The sequence below is a fragment of the Trichosurus vulpecula genome, chromosome 1 (genome assembly GCF_011100635.1).
Source record: "Trichosurus vulpecula isolate mTriVul1 chromosome 1, mTriVul1.pri, whole genome shotgun sequence".
Classification (NCBI taxonomy): domain Eukaryota; kingdom Metazoa; phylum Chordata; class Mammalia; order Diprotodontia; family Phalangeridae; genus Trichosurus; species Trichosurus vulpecula.
In genome coordinates this window covers 66,775,948-66,801,790 of record NC_050573.1, presented here as the reverse complement: position 1 = coordinate 66,801,790, position 25,843 = coordinate 66,775,948, and the positions used below count along the sequence as shown (strand labels likewise).

The following is a 25,843-nucleotide window of genomic DNA, read 5'->3' as shown; positions in this document are numbered from 1 at the left end:
TTTACTTATTTAGTGCCATACCAATCGAAGTACCAAAAAAATATTTTACAGAGCTGGATAAAATAATAACAGAATTCATCTGGAAGAATAAGAAGTCCTGAATATCAAGGGGATTAATGAAAAGAAATGCTGGGGGAAGGTGACCTAGCCATACTGCATATTAAACTGTACTATAAAGCAGCAGTTATCAAAACTACTTGGTACTGGCTAAGAAACAGACTGGTAAATCAGTGGAATAGGTTAGGTATGCAAGATGCAGTAGTCAATGACTATAGCAATCTACTCTTTGATAAACCCAAAGAATCCAGCTTCTGGGCTAGAATTCACTATTTCACAAAAACTGCTGGAAAAATTAAAAAATGGTAAGGCAGAAACTGGGCATAGACCAATATCTTACACTATATACCAAAATAAAGTCAAATTGGGTTCATGATTTAGGAATAAAGGCTGATACTATAAGCAGTATGGGAGAGCAAGGAATAGTTTACCTATCAGATTTATGGGAAAGAAAAGAATTCATGACACAAGAGATAGAGAGCATTACAAAATGCAAAATGGTTAATTTTGATTATGTTAAATCGAAAAGTTTTTGTATAAACAAAGCCAATGCAACAAAGATTAGGAGGGAAGCAGAAAATTGGGAGAAAATCTTTACAACCAGTGTCTCTGATAAAGGCCTCATTTCTAAAATATACAAGGAACTGAGCCAAATTTATAGGAATACAAATCATTCCCCAATTGAGAATTGGACAAAGGTTATAAACAGGCAGTTTTCAGAGGAAGAAATTAAAGATATCTACAGGCATATGAAAAAAATGCTCTAAATCACTACTGATTAGAGAAATGCAAATCAAAACAACTCTTAGATACTACATCTCTCTTGTCAGATTGGCTAACATGACAAAGCAGGAAAATGATAAATGCTGGAGAGGATGTGGAAAAGTTGCAACACTATTACATTGTTGGTGGAGTTGTAAACTGATCCAGCCATTCTGGAGAGCAATTTGGAATTATGCCCAAAGGGATATAAAAATGTGCATATCCTTTGACCCAGCAATACCACTTCTAGGGCTATTTCTGAGTGACTACATAAAAGAGGAGTGAAATGGATGACTCATTCAAGGCCACTGTTAGGACATCCTCATTTTGAAATCATGTGTAAGCTTTGGAATTTCTTTTGACAAGAATTAAAATATACTCTTACATATATATAAAATGGGGGGAAAAGATCATTGGTAACTTTGGATAGAACAGTTTTGGTTGAATGATGAGGTGAGAAGTTGGATTGTGTGGGGTTTAGAGAATAGAGTATATTGATAAGAATCTTCTTAATGAGTTTTAGACATAAAAGAGGAGGATAGATATAGGAAAATAGCTAGCAGAGATTGTTGGATCAAATGAGGGTTTTTTTTAAGGAACAGACAAATCTTTGTAGGCATCAGGGAAGGAGCCAATGGAAAGGAAGAGATTGAAAGTATGAGAGAAAGGGGAATGATAGTGGAAAAGATGGGAGGAGATGGAAATCAAAGGTGCCTATTCAGTTGTTTTTTCTTGACAAGAAGGGCCAATCCAATAGCTCTTCTTCTGAGACCCAAGTGAAAAATGAAATAGTAGAGGAAACTGTCTTAAGTGATATGAGGTGAAAGGTTGGAAGGAGGAGTTCATAATGAACATCATTGATTTTTTTATGATATAAAGAAGGTAGCAGAAGAAGGGTATAATGGGAGACTTTAGGAAAAGGTGAGGTGGTTTGGAATAGTTGAAGGTACCATCATGTTAACTTCCTCTAAATCTTCTGCAGGCCAAATATCATCTGTTCTTTCTGGTGATTTTTCAGGTCTGAACATACTCTAGCTTGTTAACATCCTTCTAAAAACATGGTGCCCAGAAATGAATAAGGAACAGTATGTTATAACTAAAGCAGATGTCTGTGAAACTATCCCTTCCCTTATGCTGGATGCCATGCTTCTAATAATGTACTTAAGATAAAATCAGGGTATGTGTTTGGGCTTTTTTTGGCTGTTAGTTTACATTGTTAACTCTTTTTTAAAAATAGTATTTTTTTTCAATTACATGTTAAAGATAATTTTTAACATTCACTTAAAAAAATCTTGAGTTCCAATTTTTTCTCCCTCTCTTTCTCCTCTCCTCCTCCCCAAAACTGTAAGCAGTTTTATAGAGGTTATATATGTACAGTCATATAAAAACATATTTCCATATTAGTCATGTTACGAAAGAAGAAATAGACCAAAAGGAAAGAACCATGAACAAAACAAAGAAGTGAAAATAAAATGCTTCGATCTACCTTGAGACTCCATTAGTTCTTTCTCTGGATGTGGATGACATTTTTATTCTTAAGTCCTTTGAAATTGTCTTGGATCATTGTATTGCTGAGAAGATCTAAGTCATTCATAGTTGATCATTCCACAGTGTTGCTTTTACTGTGTACAGTGTTCTCATTCTGCTCATTTCACTTTGCATCAGTTCATGTAAGTATTTCCAGGTTTTTCTGAAATCTGCTGCCTCATCATTTCTTATACAACAATAGTATTTCATTACATTCATATACCACAACATGTTCAGCCATTCCCCAATTGATGGGCATCCCTTCAATTTCTAATTTTTTGCCACCACCACAAGAGCTGCTATGAATATTTTTGTATATGTAGGTCCTTTTCCCTTTTTTTGAGCTCTCTGGGATACATACCTGATAGTGGTATTGCTGGATCAAAGGGTATGCACAGTTTGATTGCCCTTTGAACTTAGTTCCAAATTGCTGTCTAGAATGGTTGATTCAGTTTACAACTCTACCAACAGTGCATTAGTATCCCAATTTTCCCCACATTCTCTCCAGTATTTATCATATTCCTTTTCTGTCATATTAGCCAATCTGATAGGTGTAAGGTATTTTAATTTGCGTTTCTCTAATCAATACACTGTTAACTCTTAGTGAGTTTGTAGACCACTAAACCCCAGCCCTCTTTTTTCATGTGAATAAACTTTAATATGAGAGCATGTTTATTTTATGAACCATAGAATCATAGCCTATGAGAGGTAGAAAGGAATATAGCATGTCAGAACTAAAAATGGTTTCAGATTAGAAAACATCAAGCCTGAAAAGTACCTCAGTACGTACATAAAATATTACATCTGAAAGAGTCATGTGAATATAGAGTGTAAGAACTGTGAGGAACCTTGGAATACAGAATATGAGAAGGACCTTAGATAGATGAAACATTTATTAAGAGCTTACTGTTTGCCAGACATTTTGCCAGATCCTGGGGATACTAGTAGTTGTTGTTATTCAGTTGTTTTTGAGTTGTGTCTGACTCTTTGTGACCCCATCTTGGGTTTTGGGTTTTTTTGTTTTTTTGTTTTTTTTTTGGGCAAAGATACTGGAGTGGTTTGCCATTTCCGTATCCAGCTCATTTTACAGATGAGGAAACTGAGGCAGACAGGATTAAGTGACTTGTCTAGGTTCACACAGCTAGTGATATCTGAGGCTGGATTTGAAGTCAGGTTTTCCTGATCCCAGACTTGGGCTTTATACACCAGCCAACATGGAATTACTAGTACATGAGCAACACACATTGTAGTTCCCTCCCTTAAGGGGCTTAAATTCTCACGGGGTGAAGATGACAAAGGGAAACTGAAAGGGAAGAGGAGATAGAGCAAGGTGGAGCAGAGGCAAGGCTGCTATTGAGGATGCAAAGTCCAGAATTGATTGAGCAGGAATGGAAGCAGGTTCCTTCTCAAATTGTCAGTGGTAGTAAGGAAGTTACCAGTCAGGAGAGAACAGGCCTCTGGGTAGGGGTGGGAGTAGTTGTGTTACATAGGAATTGAGTACTAGACCTAGAGTTGGGAAAACCTAGGTTCAAACCCAAAATTCCAGCACTTACTAGCTTTGTGACCAGGGCAAATTACTTAATCTTTTTGAACTCCAGTTTCTTCATCTCTTACATGAAGATAATAATATTTATAGTAGCTATCTTAGTGGGTTCTTCTGAAACTCAAATAAGATAATCCATGTAAGATGCTTTATAGATTTGAAAAGCACCATTTAATAGTACTTTTAAAATTGAACCCCAGTTTGGTGGAAATGTTTTCCCTAAGCACCTCTTTCTTATACCAAGAGTTTTGAAACAATTGACCTATACACATCTATTTAATTCTTATGTTTCAGCCCTGAAGAATCTATTATTATTGTGCCAGGAAGCTTAGTTCTTTAGTGGTGAAAAAAGGGCAATATTCCTAGTGTAATATTACTAATACCATACTTTTTCATAGGATTTTTTTTTTCAGATTTCATTCCCTAAATGGCTTTTCTCCCTTAAGGATCTGACTTTTTCAAATCTCTCTGGATTAATGCCAGTAGTCGCCATAGATGCCAAATGCTAGCTTGGTGGTAGGCATCCAGGTGTGTCTGGTTACTCCCCACCCTGCTTTTGGATTCATTTCATTTGGGCTCTAACACTTGTATTGCCTTGGGGGAGAGGAAAAGACCAGTGGAAAATTTATGTCAGGTTCTAACCAACTTAAACACTAAGGCAACGAACGTATTGCCATGGAAGAGAGTCGAACTTAGCAGTGACCTTGGGGGATCTTGAACCAATGGGAGGTAGAAACAGTCACAGAAGTAGTGCAGTTTCCAGAGGGACACTGGAGCTCCCTGTACTCCACTAAGTTGTGTAGCGTGGCTGGGCTGTGAGCAGCTTTGTGGCTTCAGAGGTCATCATCTCTCTTTTGTTCTCATGCTCAAAATGGTGCCAATTTATGAAAATATTTATAATTATGGTGTATAGAGGACAATGTCTATGTATGGGTTGTGCTAGAGAGTGATTTATCTGGGGAGGTATTTTGGTGGCAGGTGAGAGGCTCTAGCTCAGTTCCTCTCTACTTGAATTGGCAGAGTTCCAGTTCCTTCTGCTTCATAATAAACTCTCTTGGCATTGTCTTTATTAAAGGGTTTAGTTCTTTCACCTCTGCTGGAAAAACTGGAAAGAAAAATCATAGCTCAAATAACTGAAATAGAAATTGTCAAGTCTTTAATGATGGTGTAGTGACAGGAGCACTTTTAAATACCAGCTCCATGACTTACTAGCTTTGTGACCTTTGGGAAATCATTTTTCCATTCTGAATCTCAGTTTCCTAGTTTACAGAATGGGAATCATAATAATTGATCATAGTTATTGTGAAGAAATTGCTATATAAATGTGAATTATTATGCCATTGCTATGTGCCCAGCACTGAGCTAGATTCTGGATAGTGGTGAATAGACAAACAATTAAGTAAATGTAAGACCATGACCTTAATTTGCCATATGGTTTAGTTAAGGGGGTAAAAGCAAGATATACAAAATAGATTGTATACATGAAGACACAATCCTAAAAAGAAGCCTACAACATAAATTGGAACTTTTGCAAGGGACCTTAGAGTTTCTCTTCTAAAGCCTTCATTTTCATGAGTACTACTGTGCCAAATGCTGGGAATATTGAAAAAGGTAAAAACACAGTATCTACCCTCTAGAGCTTATATTCTAATTTGGGAGACATGTAAACCACCTGTGATATGTACAGTGTAAATGGGAGGTAATCTCAGACAGAAATAATTTATGTGGGAGTGGAGGAAAGAGCCAGAAGTAGGCAGAGGCGGGGTGGAGGCGGGGTGTGGCCTGAGAAAAGACATGGAATTCGGAGATGCAAGGACCATCCAGAAGGCCAGTATTTTTGCATCTTAGAGTACATGCAGGGGAGAAGACTGGAAATGTGGGAAATGGGACAGGTTGTTAAGGGTTATAAATCCCAAAATAAAAAATATTTTTATTTAATCCTAGAAGTAATAGGCAGCCATTAAGGAGAGGGGTAACAGATTTGTGATTTAGGAAAATCGATTTAGCAGCTGTGTGGAGGATGGAATGGAATGAGGAAACACTTGAGTGAGGAATACCAACTTAGTAGGTTAGTGCAACAGTCCAGGTATGAAGGGATGAGGACCTTTTTTTTTTTTTTGAATGTCTTTGAGATATAGACCTAGCAGTGGTATTGCTGAATCAAAGGGTATACAGAGTTTTATGTAGCCCTTTGGGCATAGTTCCAAATTGCTTTCCAGAATTGTTGGATCAGTTCACAATTCTACCAACCGTGTATTAGTGAGTGACCCTTTTTTAATTCCTTCTCTCCCCCTACATTTTCCTCTCCTCCTTTTATTTTTCTTTTTTTCTCCCTTATCCTCTTCACCCTCCCAAATCTCCAAATCTCCTTTAAAAGAAAGAGAAAAATGAAAAGAAAAAAACATTTATTGTAATAACTATTCATAGACAAAAGAAATTTTTACATTGGCTATTTCCAAAAACATCTACCTCATTCTGCATCTTGAGTCCATTTTTTTTTTGTCATAAGGTAAGTGTCAGGCTTCATGTAGTCCTTTGGAATCATGGTTGGTCATTGCATTGATCAAAATTCTCAAGCATTTCAAAGTTATTTTTCTTTATCATGTTGTTATTGTATAAATTCTGCTCCTAGATATGATCACTCATATAGGTTTTCCCAGATTTCTCTGAATTTGAGAAGTGATCGTATATGAAGAAAGCCAAGAGTAAGCACTGTGACAAAAACTCAGAAGACAAAATTATGTAGAAGTTGGCCACCAGTTTCAAATTCTGCCAAAGGTCAAGAAGTTGAGAACTGAGAAGAGGCTATCAGATATGGCAGTCAAGAAATTATTGGTAACTTTGGAAGAAGGAATCTCAGTTGAATGATAACTTAAGAAGCCACATTACAGAGGGTTTTGAAGACAGTGAGGGAAGTGGAAATAGCAAAGAAAATATATATAGCTTTTTAAAAAATGGATGAGAAAGGGACAGGGACAGTGTCTAAATATATTCATAGATTCACGGACTATTAGAGATGGATAGAACCTTAGAGATGCCTGTAATCTGACTATCTTTGGAGCTAAAACTGGAGTTGGGGAAGAGAGGTGAGAGGAAGAGCAACACAGAGCTGGTAAATGAAGGTAGTACCCTTGAAAGGAGCTAGAGTTGTCCAAAATTCCTGGTTTACTAGAGCCTAACGCTACGATTTTGATTAAACACCATTAGTAGTGTAAGCAACCTAAAGTCCAAGAAACAGGAAATCTGCATTTTGATCTGGACTCTGATGCCAATTAGCTTTGTCATGTTGGAGAAGTCACAGCCATAGAATTTCAGAAATGAAAGGGGCTTTAGAGGTCACTTAGTTCAAAAACCTTAATTTTTTACAGATGAGGAAACTGAGACCCAAAGAGGGAGAATGCTTCAACAGAGATCACATATCTGTCATCACTGAGGCAATACTGGAGCCCAGGTCTCCTGGCTTCCTTCCTATGGTGTTTCCACTATGCCATGCTACCTCTTGAGTATACCATGGTAACTTACTCTCTGGGTATCACTTTTCCCATAAGTAGAATATAGGGGTCTAATGAATTAAACTGTTGCTCAAATATCCATTAAAAACCCCATTGGATGTGTGAATTTTTGTGAGAATTTCAATTCTAGTGATATTTTGCCCTCAGTATATTAAAAATAAAATTATGTGGGTATCAACAAATGTATTTTGTGCTGTACTTTTTCATCTTGAAAATTGGCTTGATTTCTCAATTTTGCATCATTTTCATAAAACCTGTTTTATCTCAGAGGTATTCTTTATACAGATTTCTAAGTCTTTATGGATTCAGTTAATGTATTTAAGATGGTCTCAAATTTCTTCTAGCTCTACTGTTCTGTGGTGCTATGAACTAAGTTGCCTTTTAATCTGAAGAATCACTTTCTCTTCTTAAGTTTGAATGATACAGTAAATTGTGTTTTTAGCTTGAGTTTATTTTTTTAAAAAGGTTATGTCCATGCTGTTTTTTTTTATATTATTGTCACTCCCCATTGACTGGTGTCCAGTGATAGAGCCCTTCCTAGTAACAAAGTACAGTTAAGCAAATTTATCTGACTACATATGCCTCATTTCATGCCAAAAATCTCTTGCCTCTACAGAGAAAAGGAGACATAGTTCACCATTAGTTCTCTGAAGTCATGACTCATCATTATAATGATCAGGCCACAATAATTTCACTTCTGAATTTATTTTTCCAAATGATAGGTAGTATGTTCATATAGTCAGTGATAATAATTGATGGAAATAGACATCTCCACATATCAATCCAGCCTTCTCTCTCCCATTTTGTCTTTCTAATTCTATTTGGGATCAGTCTTGCTTAAGTGGGTTATCTCCCAAAGTAGAACCTGATTCGCATGTAGTTCCTTGTAAAATGAGGTTCTGTTTGACTTTAGGCGAAGTCATACAGTCCTTGAATTGGAGCTAGAGGGAATGTCCCCTTAGAGGCTATTGATTGCTCATTGTTGATCCCTACCATTCCCCATTTTATAGGTGAGCAAGCTGAGACACAGGCAAAGTCAAATTTTCAGGACTGTTGTTTTCTGATCTGTAAAATGAGCATAGTGGACAAGCTAACTCTATAAATGAGATTCAGAAGTGAACCAGTTTGGCTAGTAACTTTATGGTCATTTATATTGTCATGTCATCATACAGCTCCTGAATATAAGTCCACTGTCTATGAAGAAAGGTGGTAGTGGTGGTGGTGGTCAGGACTGTTTTAGTAAAGCTTTGCTGGAGGCTCAGGAGTGGTATTGGGAAGGTAGGTGGGGCTTATGGCAAATGTTAAAGGTAGGACAGGAAACAGAAACGGAATTGGAGCAAGGTTTGTTTTTGTTTGTTTTGGGCTTAACTTCCCATGTTATTTTCTCCCTTTGAGCAAGCATCATATTTGGCCTTTATTTTAATTCACATATATCCCCTTTTAAATTAATAAGGGAGCCTTGTATGCTGTATAATTGACTGATCTTTTCCTAAATAAGAAAAAGCAAACTCAGAAAAGCTAAGAAATTATGACTGTCTGGGTTTTGGATTACTGAAGTAATGTCATAGAGATATCTCGAGATATCCCTTTTCTTTTTCTTCAAGTCGTTCAGATGACTGATAGGTTTTGTAGTTCTACTTTGAGAAGTTAGACTTTCAGTCCTTAATTGTCTGTATCTTCACTTTCTTAAATATCTATTCTAAATAAAACAAAAACAACCCTTTTTGCCAAGAAAAGTCCAAAAGACCAAAATAGTTAAAGTAGTCTAACTTTGGAAATTTTAGTCAACTGCCCCTTTAAGAGCAGTGATGCTACCCTGCCAGACTTGTGTTTTGGAATGCCAACAACAGTCTTGCAGATATACATTGCTGCTACTGCTGCTGCTACTACTGCTAATGCTGCTGCTGCTGCTGCTAGTGCTACTGCTACTGTTGCTACTGTGCAGTCGTGTCTCTGTGAGGGTTAACAACACTTCAGCTTGTTGTCTGGAACCGGTTCAGACTGGTTTTCTGGAAAGTGCTTTGTCTCTCAGACTGAATCCTGGGAAGGGTCATGTGGAGCCCAGTGATGTCATGGGATCAAAAACTGACTCAGCTTTTTTCATCTAGATATGTGTGTGATGCAGGTACAGGAAAGTGGCAGAGTGAAAAGCCTAAACCTATCCAGCCTAAAAGTTTCAATGACTGGAATTGCAGGGGTTAAATATGATCCCAGAGGAGTTGAGCATTTCCTGTGCTCCGAATGGGCAAACGGGCCTCATTCATTAAAAGGGAGTGGAAAGTATCAACTTGAATATTATCACAATGGTAATAGCTTAGTTTCTTGTGGAATAGACTGGATAGAAATTCAGAAAGAGCTCTTTTCCTGCAAGACAAGGTAGTTCTTTTCCCCTTCACTTAAGATTCCTGATAACTGACAGCAAATGTAGATGCTGCAGACCCCACAGTCAGAAATTGCAGAGAAATTCAGGTCTAGTTTTCTTGTACTTTATTTGACTTTGAGACTGGCATGCAGAGGGAAGCTCTTTTCTTTTTGGTAAGCAGCCAACTTTCATTTTTCATCTTTGAAGATTTCTAGTTGTGCATTAGGTGCTTTATAGTTGTGCTCCCATACTTACTATTGCTTATCAATTTCTCTTTGCCATAATGATATGGGTGACTAGGAGCCATAGACAAAGTTTAGAAGAAAAACCTTTTTGAAGAAAGTGAGGGAATTGTATGATATTCTTTAGTCTTCTTGTTTGGCTATAACAACCCTTGTCATCATTATGGCTGGAGGAAACATTCAAAAAGACAACTTCAAAGAAACAAAAAATAAGTAAGATACACACTTTCTTTCAGAAAATTTTGAACTTGTCTTTTTCTCCCCCCTTCTCTTACTAGAATTTCAGAATGACCGAGGAAGCATGCAGAACACGGAGTCAAAAGCGAGCACTTGAACGTGAAACAACTCTAAATGATGTGGACAGTAAAAAAATAAAGATGGAGAAAGGATTACTGGGATCAGACCACAAGACTGAAGGTGATTTGAAAATGAAGTCTGAGCCAGGAGCAGCCAAGGTCCAAGGATTACTAAAAGGAGGGGAAGTTAAGGCAACTATTAAGGTGGAAGTACAGACAAGTGATGAGCCAGTGGATATGAGTACCTCAAAAAGGTAGGTAGAAACTTGGTCATAGTGTGCCAGCTGAAATTTTGAATCTTAAGAGCTGAGCTAACAAGGTCTAATATTTCCTATAGCTTTTTACCTTGCTGTTTAATATCTTTTTTTTACATTACCTACATATTCCAATTTCTCTGTCTCTACTTTCCAGAAAGCCATCTGTTATAATAACTAAAAAGAGGAAGAAAAGCAGTTTAGCATAATTAAATGACAATGAAAATTTCTGGAATTCCATGTTTCATACCTCCTCATAGTTTGGGGAGGGGGTGTGTGGAACATCCTTATTGTATCTCTTCTTTGGTGCCAGGCATGATCATTGTAACTTTACAGTATTCAGATTCATTTGTCTTGTTCTTTCCATTTACCTTTCTGTAGTCATTGTGTATATTGTTTTCTTGGTTCTGCTTATTCTACTTCGCATCAGTTTATATATCTCTTCCCATGCTTCTCTATATTAATCATTGTTTCTTAAGTATAGTAATATCCTATTACATTCATATACCACAATTTGTTGAGCCATTCCCTTATCAGCAGGCATGTACTTTTTTTCCCCAATTCTTTGCTATTACCCCAGAACCATTCTGCTATAAGTATTTTTATGTATGCCCCCTTTCTTTTTCTCATTGGAATCTTTTTAGGTACATGCCTGGCAATGGAATCCCTTAAGTTCAAAGATTTGGCTATTTAACTTTCTTCCAGTAATTCTTACTTTCCAGATTAGTTGGGTCAATCCACAGCTCTACCAACAGTATAATAATATGCTTGTCCTTTCTATAATCTCTCTGACATTTACTATCTCTCTTCTTCCCCCCACCCTTTTTCATCTTTGTCATCTTTTCTGGTTTTGACTTGAAACGTCTGAACTGTTTTGATTTTTGTTCCTCTTAATAGTTTGTTATTGTTCTTTGAGAATTATTCATGTACTTTGACCTCTTATCTATTGATACTGGCCTTTGGTCTTATTTCTTTTACTTGCCTGTATATCTTTTAGAGATATTTAATACAGATTCTTCTCCCAAATGAATATGGTATAAGAGCAAAAGACATGGATTAAAGTTGTTTTTAAAGTGTGATGGCAGTAATTTGCAGAGATTTTTTTTGCCATGTTTGTCTTCCTTCAAAAGTGAAGTGATAGCTGCTTGTATATAAAATGTAACTTGGTCTCCTGGCTGGTAAAGAATGTGAAAGGGTTTGAGCAACACCACTCTTCCAGCTCTCAGAAAAAAAAGAAGTGTTATTTGAAGGAACTTAACTAAAATAAAATGGCCATACCACTTCAATAATTTACAGGTTTAGCACTATGCCAATGGGATACTTTATGGAGTCAGAAAAAAATAATGGCAAATTTTATTTTGAGAAACAAAAAATCTAGAATATCAAGGGAAGCAGTGATAAAAGTAGTAATGAAGAGAGAATTATATTTCTAGACCTCTGCCTCAAAACTGTTTTTTTAAGGTAGTAATTATTAAAATTATTTAATACTGGGGAAAAAGTAGAAAAATAGATCAACGGAACAATCCAGTAAAAATATATGAAGTACCCATTATGTGTCAGGAACTGTGCTAAGCACCAAGTACAAATGTGAAAAAAGATAGTCGTCATTGTTACCCCTACCCCCAATTTCCCATTACTGTCAAAGGCGATACCACCATCTAGGTATAATCCTCAACTTCTCACTTTCTCTTATTCCACATATCCAATCTGATGCCAAGGCTTACCAGTTTCACCTTTGCAGCATCTCTTAGCTGTTCTATCTCCAGTTGGTCTTGATCTATATTTGACCACTGGACCCAAATGGCTCCATAGGAGAAAATGAGGCTGGTGACTTTTCACAGGGCCCCCCACTTAAATCCATTTCACTTGCAAGTCATGGCATCATCTTTTTGATGTCTTGGTTCTCTTCAAGAATGAAGGACAAACTATACAACCTGTAGCATCTTTCAATTGTACTTCTTCTCTCTTCTGATACTGCCACCACTGTGGTGTAGGCCTTCATCACTTCATGCCTGGACCATTGCAGTACCTTTCTGTTAAATCTGCCTGCCTTAAGTTTCTCTGCACTCCAGTTCATCCCCCATTCAGCCACCAAAGTAATTTTCCTAAAGTGCAGGTCCAGCCTATACTACTGTCAACCGCTATCCCCCATCCCCCATTCCCACTTACTCAATAAACTGGCTCCGTCTCACCTCCATGATAAAACATAATATTCTCTGTTTGGTATTCGAAGTTCTTTATAACCTAGTCTCCCCCATCTCCCCCCACCTTTCCAAGTCTTACACTTCACTCCTTACCATAGACTCTTTGATCCATTGACACTGGCCTCCTTGCTGTTCCTTGAACAAGACATTCCATCTCCTGGCCCTGGACATCTTCTCTGGCTGCCCCTCATACCTGGAATACTCTCTTTCCTCATCTTCACCTTCTAGCTTCCTTGGTTCCTTTCAAGTCCCAAATAAAATCTGATCTTCTATAGAACTTTCACCTCTTCTAATTCTAGTGTCTTTCCTCCCAACTATTTTTTATTTTTCCTGTATAGCTTCTTTGTACATATTTGTTACTACATTAGATTGTGAGCTCCTTGAGGACAAGGACTGTTTTTGTTTGTTTTTGATATCCCTTGTATAGCTGCTTTAACACAGTGTTTGGCACATAAATAGATACTTAATATATGTTTATTTATTGATTGACATGGTAATTTGAGGAGAGAAGGTGCTTTATCAACTGGTGAATTAAGGAAGTCAGTGGGAGAGATGGTACCTTGAGCTGAATCTTGAAGGCATTAATTCTAAAAGACCGAAATGAGATGAGAGTGCATTCTATGCTTGCAGAACAATATACAGCAAATAGAGTTCACAATGTGGCAGGAATGTGTAGTGTGTAAAAATAAGTCTGGAAAGGTAGATTGGCTTCGAATGTGGAAATGCTTAAAATCCAGGTTGAGTTTATATTCTATTTCAGAGGCACTAGGAAACTGAAACAGAAGAATAATATGCTTGCTTCTGTGCATTAAGATCTTTTTGCCACCTGTGAGTGACGAATTAAAGATGGCCAAGACTAAAGGGAGTTTTATTAAATTAGTTTTTATATTAGTTGAGGTAAGAGGTGTGATCAGAGCTTGAACTAAGATGGTGGGCATGTGAATATAGAAAAGGAAACAGTCATTAGAAATACTGTGGAGGGTAGAACCAACAAAATGACAATGAGTTGATATGTGGTTGACTGGAGAGGGGGAACATTCAGTGACTCTAGGTTCTGAATCTGGGTAAATAGGAATATGCTATAGTGAACTCATCAGAATAAGAAAGTTTTGTAGTGGGGCTGTTTTAGGGGAAAAGAGGATGAGTTACAATTGGGACATGTTGAGCTTAAGATGGGAATGACACGTCCTGATGGAAATGTCCAGCAGGCAGTTGGTGATGCAAGAACTGCACCTGATTTTAGACTCCTTTAGCAGAGTTCATAATTAAACCCATGGCAGTTGATGAGATAGCAGGGGACAGAATATGTATAAGGAAAAGAGGATCTGGAGAAATCCAGGTTTGAGATGGGCAGTGAACCAAAAAAGGCTTTTAAAAAAAACGATCAGATATGTAGCCAGGAGTGTATAGTGTCATGAAAGTCAAAGATTTAGAGTGCCTTTCAGTAGGGAGTGGTAAGCAGTACCATGTCTTCTCAACACTGCCTACTGACCCCAGCTTGGGGCCTTGCTCCTACATAATGAGAAATCTTCATAACTCTATCCCTGTGTTTTTCTTGCTTTGAAGGTAACTAAGAACACTCTTTTTATTCTCAGTATTCATTTTAAGCCTCAGTTCATTCTAGGCCAGGGGTGGGGAACTTGTGGCTCTCTAGGTCCTCAAGTGTAGACCTTTGACTCAATTCAAACTTCACAGAACAAATGCCCTTAATAAGAGAATTTGTTCTGTAAAACTTCGACTCAGTCAAAAAGCCACATGGAGCCTTGAGGCCACAGGTTCCTCACCCTTGTTCTAGCCTTTAAGCTTCAGATACCATTCTTGTCAAACCTTGCTAGTTACCTACCCTTGTTTCTGTCTTCTGTGCATGTCTTTTAAAAATCTGACTTGTTAAATAACTTTCCATTTTCCTTTGTAGCCTCATCTATCTCTTTAGAACACTTTTCCTTTTCCTTCATGGTTGAAGTCATTTGTATATTAGAATCATGTTCTTGAGAACATAACGTCTTTGAGCAAACTTTCCCTGTAGACTCATAGGTCATGGAAGTCTGGCTATCTCTTTTCTTAACTCTTTGAAATCTTCCCTCCCAAACTACCTTGCCCAAATTCTGTTCCTCGTATTTCAGTATCTGATTTTGCTTACTTTCTCCTCCCACTTAAATAATTTCTACTTTACTAGTTTTATTGATCAGAATCAGGTTACTTTCTCTGCCTTTTAAAAATTTATTTTGTTTTCAGTTAACAAATATCTGCCCCCTCTCCCACCACGATATTTTCCTTCCCTTACCCTGAGAAAAGAAAAAGAAAAAGAAAACCTTTGCAACAAATACATAGTCAAAGTGTTTCTACATTGACCACGTCCATAAACATGTCTCACTCTGCATGTCTCTTCTGGCACCATCATCCCTCTGTCAGGAGGTAGGCAGCATTTTAAATTCTTCTGGAATCAGAGTTGAAATTCTGGAATCAGAATTCTTAAGTCTTTCTAAATTGTTCATTTTTACAATGTTGTTGTAGCCTAAATTGTTCTGGTTCTGCTTACTTCACTCTGCATGAGTTCAAAGTGAGGTTCAAGTGATGCTTTCCCCTTCCTCATTTATATATAGTGTTCTACTTGTACTCCCTGATTATGTGGGATGATAAGTAATCCCTTGCCCACTCTTCTCCTTTTCTTCCTTCTTTCTTCTGTCATCTTCCTCTCCCCCCTTTCTTTTCTCCTTATGATAAAACAACAAAAATCACCCCCACCACCTCCCCATCTTATTTGACTTTCTCCCTGTCCCCTGCTAACATCATAATTCTTCAGGGATGTTTATGTCATTTCCCCACCTTTACTCCCTATTCCCCCATTAGAATGCAGATACACTTTAGCCTTATAAAGTCTTTACTGATTACTTTCCTATATTTACCATTTTATACTTCTATTGACTCTGGTATTTGTATTTCAGAGTTTTTACTCAGTTCTTTTGTTTTGTTTGTTTGTTTTTTGTTTTTGGGGGTATTGGTTTTTTGTTTTGTTTTGTCCTGTAGGATTATACTTAGTCTCGCTGGGTAAGTTATTCTTGGTTATAAGTCTTTATCTTTTGGAATATTGTATTCCATGTTATCAGGTCCTTTGTAGTGGTAGCTGCTAAATCTTGTATGATTCTAATGTGATTCTTTGGTATTTCTTTCTGGAAGCTTGCATCATTTCTTTCTTTTATCTAGAAGATTTGGATTTTGGCTGTGACATTGCTAGGAGTCTTCATTTGGGTTGGGTTTTTTTTTTTCCAGGAAGTAAGTGGATTCTTTCTATTTTCACTTTGCTCTGTGGTTCTAAGAGATCTGGGCAGTTTTTGTAATCTTTTGAAATTGGAAATGTAGGCTCTTTTGGGGGGTTATGGTTTTTATGTAATTCTGTGATTATTAAATTATCTGTTTTCCAGGTCAGTTGTTTTTGATCTATGTCCTAATATTTTCTTCTATTTTTTTTTTCCAGTTTTTGACTTTGTTTTAATAGCCTTGTTGTTTCATGGCATCAGTTTTGTACTCCTAATTTTCAGGCAGTCTTTTACTTGTGTAAGCTTTTGTACCTGTTGTTCCAAGTTGTTAATACTCTCATTTCTTTTCCAGTTCTTTCTGCTATCACTCTCATTTGCAATACTATTTTTAAACTCTTTAACTCTTGCATCATTTCTTCTACAAATTCTAACTGATCTTTTCCCCAAATTGAGTTTTTCTTTGAGGCTTTACCTTTAGGAGTTTGGGACTTATTATCTTCTAGGTTTTTTCTTGGGTATTCTGGTCTCATGATAGCTCTTTATTGTTTTTGTTTGTTTATTATTTATTTGTGTCATCATTTTTCTAGAAATCTGCTCTGAGCAATCTAGAATTCTTAGCTTAGGTAGGAGTTCTTTCAGGACTAAATCTGTGATCCTGTCCCTTCCCAGAGAAACCCTCTATGCTGCTTTCCTGGACCAGAGATACAGTCCTCTGTCTGCTTTGGGTGACTATGGGTTCATGTTCCAGCCCCTAAGCTGCTGGCCTGGACCAAGTGCTGAGTCTGTGATCAGCTCTAGGAATTTGCATCCTAGCTCCTGGTACTTCTGAGAGATCCCTAGGCTTTGGCCTAGGACTGAGTGATCAACTATAAGCAGTCTCCCTGCTGCCTGCATCCAGATTCTGGGTGCTACTTCTCTTACACGGTTTCTGACCTGATTACTTGCTTATAAGTAGAATCTATGGTTTTGTGCTAAAAAGATGATCCACTATAGTTTTCCCCTCGATTTCTTATTCACTACTCAGTCTAGCATTTTTCTTAGATCACTGTTAAAATAGTTGTGTCTCTGCCTTCTAAAGGATGAATTTAAGAGTTAGACAATTAAAAAAAATTCTCAGCTTCTTTGAGACCACAATATATCAGTCAACAAGCATTTATTAAGCATCTACTTTCTATTAGACCAGCACTTCTTAAACTGTGGATTGCGACCCCACATGGGTCTGAAAGGGGTCATGAATGGAAAAAGTTTAAGAAGCCCTGTACTAGACACTATGCTAGGTGCTGAGGATACCAAGCCAGAAATGAAAGAGTCCTTGCCTTCAAGGAGCGGAGCCTACATTCTACTGAGAGGAGGGAAGCAGGATGGGACGGGACTACATATTGGTGTATATTTTGACCAAAAACATACAAGGTAGTTTTAAAAGAAACTAATATTTGAGAAAATCAGCAAAGACTTCATGTTTTATTAACCAATAAGAGATACTCATATGGATCTGTGACCTCATCGTTTTGTTGGACACCCCTCCCCCCCCCTTTAAAAAAAAAAAACCTCCCAAACCTCCCAGGGGTTTAGATTGATACCTATCCATGCCTACTCATCCATTGTGACTCTTGTCTATGACTTTCTTCCTTTAAGTTTTGGGAAGGGGGCAAGGGGGGGATCTATACTTATACTATGTGCATGAGACTATCCTTATTTTTTCTGATATTGAGACAATACTAAGGACACTGGCTCTCTGCTTGTCATCCCCTACCCTTGCTAAATAACTAGCCAATCTTTTCTTCTTATCATACATTTTACTGATGACATTTTTTACTTGAAGTAAAAGCAGGTTCTTAAAGTTCCTCATTGGTTATATGTTACAGCCTGCTTACACCCAACATGTATCTTCTTGGTGCCATCTGTGTGATATTTGCAGTTTTTGGAGACTTGTATTCCATGACTTGCTACATAAAGCAATTCCTCTATTAAAACCCTATTCCTTTATTTCTATGAGACATTTGGGATCATTAAACAAGTTCTTCAATTTATTAAAAGTAATCCAGTTCTTTTATCCTTCCCCCTGTTCAGCCTTGGGCCCATTTCATTGTCTGTCTTCACTGTCTGTCCCAGATATGTAGTATATACTATTAATGACTTTATTAGCTCCCTGTTTCAATTATCTTTACCCTGTTTTCCTAGATTTATAAATTCAACCCTATATTCTCTCCTGAGCTGCAGTCCAACATCACCAACTGCTTATTTTGAATTTTATGGGCCACAGGAGCCCCAAACTCAGCATGTCCCAAACACATCTCATTATCTTTCCCCTTATATTGATTCTTCTTCCAAATTTCCTATTTCTGTCAAGAGTGCCACCATTCTTCCATTCACCCAGGTTCACTACATCTATATCATCCCTGGCTCCCCACTCCCCTCATGCCATATATCTGATCACACATTGTTACAGCATCTCTGAAATACAACCCTTTCCCTTTACTCATGGAGCTACCGCCTCCCAAGGGTGGATACTTATTACCTCTGACTGGCACTATTGTATTAACCTCCAAATTTGTCTCCCTGCCTTAAGTTTCTCCCTATTTTAATCTATCCTCTATATAACTCCCTTTTACTTTTTGCATTTATTTTTAAAATTTTATTTTTGCATTTATTTTTAAAAATTTATTTCCAAATTCTCTCCCTCCATCTTGCCCTCCCCCATCCATTGAGAAGGCAAGCAGTTATACATGTGAAGTCATGTAAAACATTTCCACATTAATGTTACAAAAGATAAAAAGCAAGAAATAGAAAGAAAATGGAAAAAAGTATGCTTCAGTCTGCACTCTCTCTCTGAAGATGGCTAGCTTTTTTTATGGGCCATTTGGAATAGTCATATCATATTGGTCAAGAGTAGCTAAGTCTTTCACATTTTTGATCATTGTTAACAATTTTGCTGTTACCGTGTACTGTGTTCTCCTGGTTCTGCTCTCTTCACTTTGCGTCAGTTCATATACATGTTCCCAGGTTTTTCTAAAACCCCTTGTTATTTCTTATAGCACAACTTGTTCAGCCAAATTTGTTCTCCAGAATGCACGCAGTTCACAACTCTGCCAACAGTGTCCCTGTTTTTCCACATCCCTTTCAGCACCTGTCATTTTTCTCTTCTGTCACATTAGCCAATCTGGTAGAGGTGAGGTAGTACTTCAGAGCTGTTTGAATTTGCATTTCTCCACATAACTCCCAAAGTAATATTCCTAAAATACAGGTCTGTCCATGTCATTTGATTTCTCCAGAAGTTCCAGTGGCTTTCTTGTTGCTGTTGTTTACTTGTTTCAGTTGTATGACACTTTCTGACCCTATCTGAGGTTTTCTTGGCAAAGATACTGGAGTGGTTTGCCATTTCCTTCTCTAGCCCATTTTACAGATGAGAAAACTGAGCTAAACAACATTAAGTGACTTGCACAGGTTCATATAATAAGTGTTTGAGGCCAGATTTGAACTAAGAAAGATGAGTCTTCCTGATTCCAGACCCAGCACTCTGTCCATTTCACCATCTAGCTGCCCAGGGGTTCTGTGTGTCTGTCTGTCTCTGTGTATTTTATAGCTATGGAGAAATAAGGCATTTTAAAGCCCTTTACAAAGTGATTCCAAAGTATCTCTCTATTCTTATTGTGCATTATTCCCCTTCATGCTCTCTGTAGTCCAGCCAAACTGTCTCATGCTTCATGTTTTTCCCATTCAGTCCCTGCCTGGAGTGTACTCTCCTGTCTATCTCTTAAAACAAATTTATCTCAGATTCCATCTTCCGTATGCTCTTCCTAGTGCCCCCTGTTGTTCAGGACCTCTTTCCAAAACTACTTTGTATATATAGTGTATATATTTAACTTTGTTCGTATTTCTCACAGTAATAATTATAGATTGCTTTTATATAGCATTTTGAGGTTTGCTGAGCACTTTAAAAATATTAAGTCATTTTATCTTCATGACTTCCAGGGGGAGGTAGGTGTTCCTATCACCCCCAGTTTACAAATGAGGAAACTGAGACTGAAGGAGGTTAAATGATTTGCTCAAAGTCACACAGCTAGTATGTATCAGATCTTCCCAGTAGCTTCCCAACAGCTAGTATGTATCACGTCTTCCCAACTCCAAGATCAGTGCTCTATCCTGACATTCTATGCAGAATGCTAGAATGCACACTCCTTGAAAGCAGAGATGGTTGTCTTTAGTGTTTGGATTCTCAGCCCTAGCATATTGCCTGACATACATTTTCCTAATGTTGGTGCCTAATACATGCTTACTTGCTTGACTCCTGGCTTTTTTCTTCTGTGAATTACTGGGCATATTAATCAGGGATCGCAAATGTTGGGCCCACCATGTGCCAGACATTGTGTTAAGTAGTGAAGATACAAAGACAAAAGCATCCGTCTCTGCCTTTTAGGAGTTTACATTGCTTCTTAAACCTTTGTGATTAAATCCATGGGAGTTAATGAGATCAGGGAAAGATTGAAGAGGAAATAATTTAAACTGAGTATTAGACGGTGGGGGGGCCAAAGTTGAATTATACGACATTTCAAGGGTTAGGTGTGAATAAAGTAGAAGGACTGGACATGTAAGGTGGACAGTAGTCCAGCTTTTTTGAAACTTAGCATAACCAAACCCAAGGCAAGTAACACACTTGAAACTGGATTCTTAATTTGGCTCGTATTTACTCTTTGAATTTGCAAACTTGGGTACAGCACAGAAAAATTAAGCACATCAAGCTGTCTAACGACAAGTGGTCAGAAACTCCTCTGAAAGAGGCTTGAATGCTGTTGGATTAGAGTGGCCCCTTCTTACTTTTTACCTTTGGTTAACTTGAACTTTGTGCATTTGTTTAGAATTTTGCTTTTCATTGTGCTTTGCATTCTAAGGGCTTAATTTATAAGAATTTTCAACAGTTTTTAATAATGTCAGCTAGTTAGCTTTCATCTTTTTGTTTGTTTAACTTCATTACTTGAAGAATCTATGATTTGACTTCAGTAAGAAGTATTCATGAGATGGTTATGGCCAAGAGAATTTACCAACCTTATGACAGTGAACCCCTCTGAATATAACTGGCCTTTTCCTTCCACGATCCTGGTAACAGCCCAGTGCCAGTCCAATATTCAAAATCCTTCCACCTTGTTAGAATTATAGTTTGTGATCGATTGACATAGACTTCAAAATCCCAAGATCACCTCTGCAACATAAGGAAACAGAAGAGTTGGGTTTTAGCGAAGGAGCATTAGTTGGGAACAGTGGACAATTAAAATATTTGTAATGAGAAAGCTTTTGTGAACCCTTCTCTATGTATTAATAACTCGCTTTTAGTGAAAAAGCACAGAAGATCTAAAAGTGCTTTACATTGATTATCTTATATGTCGTAGGAGGTAGATCATATAGTTCAAAGCCTTCTTTTTTTACAACAGTGGAAACAAAAGCCCAGAAAATTTAGATGTATTAAATAAGAGCACACAGCTATAGTCAGTGTAAGATTTGAAATGCAAACTCAGGTCTCCTTTATTCCTTTTCTAGAGTTCTTTGACTTTCACCACATTTTTTCTCAGCTAGACTTAGTGTCTCATTTGGTCTTCAAAACTCTATGAGGTACACATGTCAGAGATTACTAGTCCCATTGTACAAATGGGAAAAGGACAGCTAGGTGGTGCAGTGGATAGAGGTTCAGGCCTGGCATCAGGAAGTCCTAACTTCAAATCACTTTTCAGACACATACCAGCTATGTGATCCTGGGCAAGTCACATAACTCTTGTTTGCCTCAGTTTCCTTATCTGAAAAATGAGCTGGAGAAGGAAATGGCAAACCACTTCATTATCTTTACCAGCAAAACCCCAGATGGGGTCAGGAAGAGTCAGACACAACTGAAATGACGGAACAACAAGAACACGTAGGAAAACTGAAACTCAAGAGTGACTGGCTCCAGGTCACAGGACTCATTCTTTCTCTACTACACTACATTTCACTCTTAGGTCCAAAGAAAGAATGCAATTCTTTAAGTCACCTAGTTTACCTTTGTTAGATGTTGTATATCTATAGTTAGCCAGTACCTTTCCTATACTCACAACTACACATATACATGCAATATTTGCCTCTTGTGTATGTGTTAGAGTGTATGTATTGTATGTATTGGCATCATTGCTGGGTAAGATCAGGTCTTTAATACAGTCTAAAACTGTAAATACTTTCTGGGGATGGTGCTGCTTTTTTCTGTTAAAAATAAGTAGTCTTTGGCATCTAATGTAGAGTTCTGGCTTAGGACCCCTTTTGGGGAAGAGGGTTCTGTCAAATGTCTGATATTGTTGCTTTATCAATTTATAGATGTAAGTCCTCAGTCTCTATAAGGCAATGTGTAATTTTTGTGGGCAGATTAAACTGAATTATATTTTACCACAATTTAGCTTAACTTAAACCAGTTTAATTGCCATTTGGAATGATCCTGTACAGTGTTTACTGTTTCTTCCAAAGTTGCTGATCAATTACTATAAATGGAAATGAAGGACTTACTAATTACCTGCTTAATTTTTTTTTTTAAAGTTCATTGCATAGATTTGGATTATTTTCTGACTCAAAGCCAGAGAGAAGGATCTTCATTTTTTTCCACCTAAGTTATTGGTAATTTTTCTGATTTAATCTCTAGTGTTTTATTTTATTTTAAAAAATAAATTAGGTTTAAAATAGTTTAGTTTCCTTCTGGCATCAGTACTGTAATCGAGGGAAAGAAATTTCATGGTTTTTAGCTATGACTAGAGTTTATTTGAAGCAAAACCATAGCTTATCATTCACATATCCTCCCCACTATTTAAACTTTTAGGTAATTGGATAGTGTTTGAAGAACCATAGTGGATAAGGTGAAATTTCCCAGATCTTCTACCTAAGATTTTTGTTCGGTGAGTTGTAATAATAAAGTCATGTTGAATTGAATAAACAGATTTCATATTCAACAAAAAATAAAAATTGTGAACTTCTTTCCTATGGAATTAATTGAATAGAGATCTAGTGTTCTGTAGGTGAAAAACTTTGTCTGAAGACTCAGACTCTAGTCCAGGTGACCAATTAAGTAGCTGAGGCAAATTGCTTAATTTGTCTTGATCTTTCTTAGTTTTCCTATTTTTGTGGAATTAATGAATGAACCTACAATGGAGATAAAAGTTCTTGTGCTTACTTCAAAGGATTGTTGTAAAGATTAAATGAGATAACATATACAAAGCATCTTGTACATTGTAAAATGGTGTTATAAAAAGGGCCTCATGCTAATAAGTAAAAAACTCTTCTCAGACCCATTCTCCTCCAACTCCCCAATAGATATACACACACACGCGCGCACTGTTTAGCTCTGTTGCTTTTTAAAAGGAAGAATGTAGAGGTCAGTCTTTATTCATACAACGTATATAATAATCGATATGCCTATCTTAATGCTTATAAATAAAAAGATACTTCCAGCCCCTCCCTCTCCCCCACATTTTAAAAAAGAATTTCTACTTATAATTGACAGGCTGAGAAACCTTATGAATCAAGAATATGTTAGAATCATGTCCAAATTAGGAGTCAATAGTCTGTCATTGGATGATAAGGGTAATGTCCCTGGGGCCTGGAGTCTGGAAGATCTGAGTTCAGATCCCCCTCAAACATTTAATAGCTACGTGACCTGGGCAAATCTCTTTAACCTGTTTGTCTCAGTTTCCTCATTTATGAAATGGGGATAATAATAGCACCTACCTCCCAGGGTTGTTGAGGATCAAAACTTTACCCCCTCTCTAGTTCTGGAAGGTAAATGTTATTCTAGCTATTATATCTCTTTGACCTTCTGTCTATATTGTCGTATACCTTCTGATCTATAAACAGCTTTTTAAAAGTACTAAGAATGTTTCCTATTTAAAAGGACCCCTGAGGGCATTGCTTTTGGAATGTGAATACTTACCACTTAACTGTTTTTTTAGGAAGTTTCCCTGAAGGGGTCAAAGAACCTCCATTTATGAGGAAAACCTTAAACTTTCTACTACTAGAGACAGAACTAGCCCCCTATTTAGGATGGTAGGAGATGGAAATTGTAGACTGATCTCTTGATTTGATGATACAAATCTTTTTTTTCCCTCTTTTTTTAGAATTATTGAATGTCAGAGTAGGGACAGGAGATTGTATAGTTTAACTCCTGCCGTACCCTTATTTTACAGAGGAGGAAATTGGGGCCAACAACGAAGTGATTTGCCCCGGGTCACACAGAATGTTGTTCTTCTTTTCATAAGTACTTGTGTAGTTGATTACTTTCCCTAAAGTAAGACCAGTTTGTAAATGGCCCCTCCATATGGCAGCATGCTGTGTATTTGCTCTTTAGGGATTTGTGTTTCTAAGATGCAGTGTAATATAGTGCATAGGACCCTGGACTTGCAGTCAGGAAAACTTGGATTCAAATACTACTTCAAATGCTTTCTAGCTGAATTAGCCAAGATACCCGCTTAACCTCTCTGTACTTTACTTTCCTCATCTATAAAATCAGGGAATTAGTCTTGGTTTTCAAGTTTCCTTCCAGCTCCAAATCTGTGATCAATGCCTTTAAACCTCTCTTGCAGGTGATAAGAAATTGGCCTCATGCTATAGTTGACAAATCTAAAATCTAATAATTTACACCTTTGTTTTATGGAATATACCTCATCGTAATGTCATAATAAATGATATGTTAAATCAATAAACATATATATTTATGTGCTAGGTACCACTAAGCTCTGGGAGTACACATTTGAAAAAAGCAAGACAATCCCTAACCTCAAGGATTCTTATCGCCCATCTTACGGGGCGAAGACAACACAAAAAAAGAAGCTGAAAAGTTGGGGTGGGAAGGAGAGGAGAAGGTGGAAGAGTCTGAGAAGTCCCATGGTAGTGCAACAAGGTGAGACATGAGGAAATGTCTCAGCTGGGCCCCCTCCTTAAATCATGATTTTGGAGCTATTGGCACTACCCTCCAATCAGCAAGGCATAGTGTAGTGATGAGTTCAAGTGCCAATGCAGATGACATCTAATAGGATGAAGAGGTTATCCCAATAATGAGCTTCTTGGAGCATGGTAAAGAAGTCATTCCAGGAATAGGCGACAGGCAGTGAAATAGAGTGAGTACCTTGTACAAGGAACAGCAAGGAGACCAGAGTCACTGGATTGTAGAATATTTGAATTATGTGCCATGCATTATGCTAAGCATTGAGACTTTACAAAGAAAGGCAAATAGGAAGACATTGCTTTAGTGTTTATTCTGCCTTTATGATCTTTGACCTGTGTGTTGCATTCTGTATTCTGTTGTACTTTTGTGTTGCTGCCATTCCACAATACAAGTCTGGGGCGTCAGTTTTATTGCCTCTGAAGGGATGATGTTTTAGCTAAGGAGAAAATGAGACATAATGAACAAGATGAACTCTTAATGCCTTTCTCAGTTTTAAGATTGTAATGTTCTAAGATTCCTTGTAGTTCTAATATTTTATTCTATAAAATCTTACAGTGTTTAACTAACACCCCCATTGGATTTAATATCAAAGGAGGCTTCCACAACCTCTTATTTTCTGATTTCCCTGTTCTTTCCTTATATCTTCTTTTGACTTTAGCCACTAGAGGGTGATGTAATTCCACAGTCTTGAAACAAATTTACTGTTAGAAAGAAGTGCAGAGAGAAATAGCAGTTTTATGTATTTTAATTGGAAAATCGTCATAATTAAATATATTAAGAGGAAGATGTTGCTCAAATTTTGTAAATGCTTAAATATTAGAGATATTGCAACATAGCTATTGATGCTTCAATGAGTGATTGCTCCTGATTTGTACGTCTATCT

The 25,843-nt window shown here is 37.3% G+C and overlaps 1 protein-coding gene across 4 annotated transcripts in view; it reads left to right on the top strand.

Moving 5' to 3' along the window:
- Positions 1 to 25,843, top strand: part of GATAD2A (GATA zinc finger domain containing 2A) — a 227,434-nt gene that overhangs the window by 134,395 nt on the left and 67,196 nt on the right. For 3 of the 4 annotated variants that reach the window (XM_036738790.1, XM_036738797.1, XM_036738807.1), the window contains exon 3: positions 10,284 to 10,555. In XM_036738790.1, the coding sequence (XP_036594685.1) occupies positions 10,293 to 10,555 (263 nt within the window). In that variant the 5' untranslated portion in view covers positions 10,284 to 10,292. Of the gene's footprint in view, positions 1 to 9,923; positions 9,937 to 10,283; positions 10,556 to 25,843 lie in introns of those variants that run through there. The other variant, XM_036738814.1, reaches the window with a different exon arrangement.